General features: G+C 43.3%; 1 protein-coding gene across 1 annotated transcript; it reads right to left on the bottom strand.

Annotated features, from left to right (window-relative positions):
- Nucleotides 1-1,287: 1,287 nt before the first annotated feature.
- Nucleotides 1,288-6,128, bottom strand: si:ch211-195b15.8. The gene is made up of 5 exons (XM_012882125.3): nt 5,937-6,128; nt 5,550-5,642; nt 4,730-4,889; nt 4,399-4,522; nt 1,288-2,348 (listed from the first exon to the last, which is right to left on the bottom strand). Exons 2-5 carry the CDS (start codon nt 5,640-5,642, stop codon nt 1,562-1,564), a joined length of 1,164 nt encoding a protein of 387 aa, XP_012737579.2. The 5' UTR covers nt 5,937-6,128; the 3' UTR covers nt 1,288-1,561.
- Nucleotides 6,129-7,191: the final 1,063 nt, after the last annotated feature.

Raw genomic sequence — 7,191 nt, 5'->3', positions numbered from 1 at the left:
ACTTTTTTAACAGGGCTGAAGTTGAGGCGTCTGCAGAAGGGTGTACTACTTTATCCACGTTTCCAAGCTTCAACCATCTAGCTGTTGACTTTGAGCATCTGGAAGGAGTCCTCCAACGTCATCATTCCACCCACTTGTACAAAGCACCTGTGCTGACAGTAAAAGAGACCCTTAGCATGATGCTACTACCACCATGCTCAACAGTTGGTTCTTAGGTTTGAAAGCTTCCTCTTGCTTTGCCTCCCTGTGGACAGGCCCACTGGTGTCCCAGCCTCTCCCTGCCGGCACAGTCAGCTTGAGGCTTAGTGGGTCCTGGGTTGTTAGTGAATGTCATGGCCAATCTCCTTCCTTCAGAGGGTGACAGTCTGGATCAGGTGGCTGAAAATTGGAAACATTTGGGTGTTCCAATAGGACCTATTTGCACTCCCCACTGTCTTCACCTCGGTCAATTTGAAAAGTCTGTTTGAAAGCCAGGTCTGTATTAGGAAACCAGCTAATTTAATTTTTCTAAGAATAGTGGCCAATGGTCCAACCAGAGTTAAATCAGGAACTTGTTGATGGTGTCTTTGCAGCTTGCAAAAGGACATTTAATCAATTGTTAGTGTCATTTTTGAATCTGTGTGTATTAGAGGCAATTTAGAACTGGGAAATAAAAGCGAAAATATAATCACAATATTTTTTCTGTATTGAACAGTTTTGATAATTGTCATAGTGCGGTTTCTAAATTTTATTCTAGTTCCTATCTGTTCCAATAATTTATTTTAACAAAGTTAAAATAAATGCAAAAATATTAATAACCAATGAGATGTATTTTTAACAATTGCCATAAAATAAACAGGGATTCACTTCAGCATTGCAGGACTCTGGATTAATAATGCCACGTTCTCAATAATCAATATATTGGTGCACTAATCCCATTTACAAAAGTGTCAATCTGTTTGAGTACAAACAGAAAATACTGCAAGTCTGGTTCACATTACTGTTTGCAAATTCATCTCCATCTTGTCAAAAAGTCTTCAATAATGGTGGCCCTAATCCTGCCTGTTGTCGGTCTCATTGAATTTTAAAGCCAACCTTTATCACCGTTGTTGATATTTTATTTATTTCGCAATAAATTATTGAGGTTGTTATTTTCTTGCCCAGGACTAATTAAATGCATACTTGTCCATCCAGTTCATCTTTAAAAAAAAATGTTAAGTTATGTTTTGTGTCATTATGCCACACTGTAGACTCGTAATTCGTAACCGTTACTAGAATCTCTTCCACTGATAAAAAAAATGCTATAAATATGGTTGCAATTTGGTCTTTAATTCATCACAAGCTGACGTGCCATAGACTTCAAAACTGCTGCAGCTTACAAAGGGAAACACGAGCTGACGACTGTCAGTGTGTGACAAACAAGAAGCAATTGACAAAGATCGTTTTAATAATCAGCTCTTCAGTAAAAATAATAAATAGAGAACGATGGATTCCTTCAGTACTTATGTACATCACACATGTGGTTACTGCTATATGATGGACACGCGCAGAAACCAGCCCGTCCAGCTCACACGCTCCACCCTCAGCACCTGTAGGGTAATGCAGGCTGTCCCATCTTCACAGGGTGGACGAACACCCCCCCCAGCAGCACTCGCTCCCCCCAGTCCAGCAGCCTGTTCAGAGTGATGCTGAACGGCGACAGCTGGCCCTTCGCCTCAGCGCGCCGGCACTCACTGCGACAGGGACTGTGCTCTCTGTGGGGGTCCCCTGCCGGCCTGCAGACGTTGCTGTCGCTCCTCGGCTCTCCCTCTGCCCCATCCCTGCTGTGGACGGGGCCGGCTTTAAGCTCCGGGCTTCCTCCTGATGGAGGGCTGCCGCTCGCTGAGGACGGTGGGCAGGTTCCCATGGGAGTCAAAGAGAGGGTGAGGCTTTTGCGTTTCTCCAGGAGAGAAGCAGAGCCTGATGGGAATTGTAGTTGTGTGCACTGCGGTCCAGGTTTTCTGGGCTCACGGGGGCTCAAAGCTGGAGCCTGGCACGGTTTCTGGTTGTACTGTCGGTTTTGACACGGGGTCAGGTCAAGAGTCCAAGGTCCCCGCTTGTTCCCGCTGTTATCTATGAGCGAGTGTCTCGTCTGTGTTGTGTCCTCGTGGTGTGATGAGTCCCCGGTGACAGTGTGGGTCTGATAGAGCTTGTTCTGACTGCACAGAGACGTATTGACCCTGTCACCCGTGGATGGCCTCTGATTCTCCTCCTGTCGCTTCATCAGGTCACAGCTGGAGGCCTTCTTATTCAGGGTGCCTTGGAAGAGCTGCAGCTGACCCAGGAAGTTGAAGTTTGGGGAAATGGAAGGCCGACGCTCTTTCACAAACCTTATAAGGGGACAGACAGGATGTGGGTCAGAGCTACTAGTAGACCACATTTCACACAATGACTCAGATCTGCTCTGTGAATAACAGCGGAACAGAAAAAGAAACAAAACCCAGGCAGCGGGGCTGATAGGTACAGAGGGAAAATGGGTCAGCCACAGCGGGTTAAATGTTTGTGATTCCTTTAGAAGCCTCTATCTTCTTCATAACCATAAATCAGAAACATCAGACTACCAAATTTACTGTAACTCCACAAAATATACTGACAGATGAATAAAATGGGCTTTTTAATCAAATTTGCATTAGAAGACAAAACATTTGGCTGCAGTGAGTCTAATGCTGACATGCTGATAATGAAGTCATGATGCTACCACTTCTGTGCTGCACTGCTGGTAAAGGCTGAAAGGCCTCATAGTTTCCTTCTAAATAAAACCTTAGAGGTGTGATGTCTTCTTGTCATCTACAGTAGGTGGGATTAGTGAAAGGACCAGAGGGGGCTGAAAATAACTTCCTGTTGTTGCATCTCTGAGCCACCAAAGCGAGTTACGAAAGTTCACCAACAGTCAAGCATAAGCAAGGGTGAACCAGCTTTGTAGCTGCTGCTGCTGCTGCTGCTGCATGCTTTGGTGCATGCCTGTCATACACCCTAACCCATAGCTTATTTATTAATATACCGACAGAGGATGAAGTCATCTGAAACGTTTTTGTAAAAGAGAGGCATGCGTCTCAGAAAAAAAAAACACCCTGGTGTCTTTGATCTCACTCAAACCCAAGCATTTGCTTTATTGAATCTTGAACAATCAACATGTTCTTCAGCAACTTGCAGGGAACTATACACATATTTTGGTTAAATAGTGGAGTTCAAATTGTTTTGGAGGGAGTTTGAACTTCAAGAAATGTGGTTAAGGTTTTAGGTTGAGGTCTTTTGTAGCAGCTAAAGATAAACATGGCCACCAAATATTTTTACCCATAAGGCCTGCTGTGTAGCTTACATAGTAAGGTAATTATGGTGGTTTTATGTAATGGAAGAGACTAGTATGATAGTTGACACTACATCAGGGTCCCAATCAAGGAATTAAAAAAAAATTATATATTTTGGAGTAGCAGTCTAAAGTCAAATCCTGATCAGATGCACAACATGAAACACCATATCATAAGTTGTGTACATAATTTTAGAACAAAGTGATTTTCACCCTATGCACCAACATTTACAGCGGAAGAGAGACTGTGTTGGCTGCTGCAGGACGCCCACTATTTGTGTCATGTGACCTGTTCTGTGCACTTTGCTCAGACAGCTTTCTGTGCAGAGGAAAACTACAAAGAGGGCACAAGAGCACAGTTTCTCAAGCAAGTTATCAAGAACCACACTGAAATATGTTATGTAGCAATTTATCAGCGAGTTGCATGAAACCAGAGTGTAAACATGTTAATGTTACTTAAGGATTTCGGCAAAACTTTTTCAGCTGGAGCAATACGTGACTTTATTAAAGACTAGATGAATGTGTGAGTCAGATATACTAGTAGAAACTGCTGAAAATCTATATTTTAAATAAACACTTGTTAGAATATTTGTCCATCCGTGAGCCTGCATATTTAAATCCCATGTTAGTCGAGGTCAGACTTGGCCCTCCTTCTTTTTGTGACACCAAGGTCTAAAGCAACTTTTATGCAAAGTGTCCTGCTTTCCACACAACAATTAATAATCAGAACTTCAGCTACTACGTATTTAAAATGAAACCAGACACCATCGAGCTGGCATTTCTTGTTGAAATACTAATGGACTTTCTTCTCCAGGGTAAAACCAAAACATGAGGTTTCTATCCTTTTTACCACAAGATTTTAAATGGTGAATCTCATTATTTTGAGTAATGGATTTAAAAGTTTTCTATCTAAGACTTGAATAAAAAAAAGTCAGGATTATTTTCTGACATAAGGCTTTTTTTTTTTGCACAGTTGTGAACTACCTCCTAAAATACATAGCTCGGGCATGTAAAGTATGATAGTGCTACTTCGTTTAAGTTCAAGGCAACAGAGGATGGTCTGTGTGCTGCACCTGTAGGCATGGTCCAGGTCCATCTCCAGGCTGTACATGATGTAGGCCACAGCCAGAGCTGGGGAGCGAGAGATTCCTGCTGCACAGTGCACCAGCACCGAGGCTCCAGAGGACATGGCTGCATCTGCACAAAACACACAGCAGCGGGTGAGCCCACGGGTCCGCAGAGCGAGTTCAGCTAGCGCAATTAAGACGGAATAACTGGACAGCTGTTTGCATTTACATGTAACACTGCATGCTAAAGACCAAAAAACCTATGCAGCAGATGGCTAAGCTTGTTAGTGGCATTTTAAGTAAGTGCATCAGAGAAGGAGGGAGGGAGAGTGCTGACCGATGAAGCTCAGTGCCTGTGGGATCCAGGGCAGCAGGTCGTCCCACAGGGAGTCATCGATGGGGATGCGCAGGTATCTGGAGCAAGGCAGGAAAGAAGGCTGGGGGCTGCATCGGCTCACACTCAACACGTAGGAAATACCCAGAGAAGCCAGTCCGTCCTGCAGACACACACACACACACACACATTTCTTCTCTCACTCTTTCTGCACAGTACTGCAATTCAGAAAAATGCTGCAGTGCATGTTTAATGCTTTCACATTCTTCTAAATCTGAATGCAGAGGCAAACCCCTTTATACCTAAACAATCATAGAGATTAAATGTCTTCCCTGTGTGTGTTTTGTTACTTCAAAAAAAACCAAAAAACGTTTAATAACTGCTTTTGGAGCAAAGATTTACAGCAAAAAATATAATAATGGTCTACTAAAGCTGAATAAAATACTGATAACTGGATTAGTATAAATACCTCCATCTTAAACAGTGACACCAACACACAGGTCAGCTGTAAGAAGAGGACAGAACTGTCCTTTACTGTCCCAAATTCAGCTATAACATATTTCACTTTCTTTTCATCTGCCTTTAGTTGATGTAATTGCAAAAAAGTGTTGAAGCAGCTATACATTTTCACATTGTTATACGGATTTAAGAAAGCTTCAGTGAGCTGCATCATCTATTTATATTGATCTCTTTTATTGTGATTGTTTTGTTCTCCAGAGGCCCCACCTATCTGCCCCTTCAGAAGCTTTCAGGATGCGCCCCTGGCAGCAGCGCGGCTCATGCGCCAGCGCCTGCGTGGAGCGCCTGTTGTTGTGGTTCTTACCTGCGTCACGTCGCGCTCCGCTCCGAGGTAGAGCCGCGGCAGGATGACGGACAGCGGGGGTCGCTGTGCCTCGGAGTCCCGGGACCAGACCATCTGCAGCGGCACAACCACATCCAGATTATATGGAGGGCATTTTTTATTTCAGCATGACGGTAGAATGAACTCAGGCATTTTCTCTTTAGTTGTGAGGACTGTAAATTGCATGAATAAGTGGCGCAAAAACTGCAGCCCTGTTCTTCTCAGAGCAGAGCAGCAACAAGGAATACTGAACTGCTGCTGCTGCAGCTTGGTTGGACAACCAGCAAACAAATCCTGAAGCAGCCAGTGTTGTGGTGCTGATTTGTTCCGCATGCAGGTAGATGCTGTTTAAAAACAAGCATTACTTACAGTGTGCGGGACGTCCACCTCTCTCTCTCTCTCTCTCTCTCTTGCAGCAGCAGCAGTAGCAGCAGCGGGGCTTGCAGAAGCTTCCTCTCCTCGGTTTGCTGAACACACCGTCCGCAGCAGCCGCCTGTTGACCTTCCGCGCTGATCGCCGTGTTCCCTCACACTGCTCTGCTGCTGAACGATGAGCTCATCCTCTTTCCAACAATAGATCACTTATAGATGATGTCATCTTTAGCCAATCAGCGGGCTTGCACGCGCGCAGGCGCATCGCCCCTCTCTCTCTCTCTCTCTCTCTCTCTCTCTCTCTCTCTCTCTCTCTCTCTCTCTCTCTCAGCAGAAGAGGAATCCAATCATGCTCAAGAAATTAGATTGTTGTTGGCCAGTGGAATCAGCTTTTCTCTTGTTTTTTTTGTTTTTTTGTTTTTTTAAAGGAAATACCATGTCTTGTAGTAATGATTTTATGTGCATTCTGAGCCGCTCTGCCTCACCAAAGTGTCATTATGGTAACACATGATGACAATAAAGCGTCTTCATTCTATTGGAAAGTTCATTTATTTCAGTAACTCAATTCCCCAAGTCAAGCACATTATATAGATTTAATACACACAGACTGGTGTTTTCAAGTCTATTTCTGACATCATTTTCTGCTTATAGTCATGAAAAAACATCTATTATTAGAACATTACGTCACACCGGGGAAAATAAATACAGAAATGTGGGTTTAATGAAAAGTAATTAAAACCAGTTTATTTTCCAAAGGAACTTGTAATGTTGTCCAAAGAGTCTCATGGGATCGCAGATTCTAGTATACTGAACAGGGCTGTAATGGATTCCTGACCATCCCTCCATCCAACAGCTGCACTGGATCCAAATGTGCTTCTGCTGACATTCCTCTCCTTTCAGGTTAAAAACTGCTTCCAGTCTCGTCAATATTCGTTTTTCTTCTTCTTCAAAACAATCAATCTGGAACTCAACTGTTCCTTCAATGTGTGAGCTCAGAGCCAGGTCATATGGACAGAAAGGATCACCATCATTGTCCCTGAGTTGAACATTTTCAATGATTATCACAACCAAATAAAGGTCTGTAGATTAGTAACCAATGAATTAAAAAAATATAATTGCAGTAAACTAAACAGGGATTCCCTTTAGAATAGCAGGACTCTGAATTGATGCTTTCTCATTATAGACATTGATGGACTAATCCCATTTACAACCATGTCAATGTCTGTGTACGAAGAGAAAATACAGCAAAGTAA

Source organism: Fundulus heteroclitus, chromosome 16, assembly GCF_011125445.2.
Source record: "Fundulus heteroclitus isolate FHET01 chromosome 16, MU-UCD_Fhet_4.1, whole genome shotgun sequence".
In the NCBI taxonomy this organism is placed as follows: Eukaryota; Metazoa; Chordata; class Actinopteri; order Cyprinodontiformes; family Fundulidae; genus Fundulus; species Fundulus heteroclitus.
This window is presented reverse-complemented; position numbering and strand designations above follow the sequence as displayed.

Coding starts and splice junctions, on each gene's coding strand:
- si:ch211-195b15.8 (XM_012882125.3), bottom strand. CDS start 5,642: ATGGTCTGGTCCCGGGACTCCGAGGCACAGCGACCCCCGCTGTCCGTC. Junction 4,890..5,549: donor CGGAGCGCGACGTGACGCAG/GTAAGAACCACA, acceptor GTGTGTCTGCAG/GACGGACTGGCTTCTCTGGG. Junction 2,349..4,398: donor GACCTGGACCATGCCTACAG/GTGCAGCACACA, acceptor TCCCCTTATAAG/GTTTGTGAAAGAGCGTCGGC.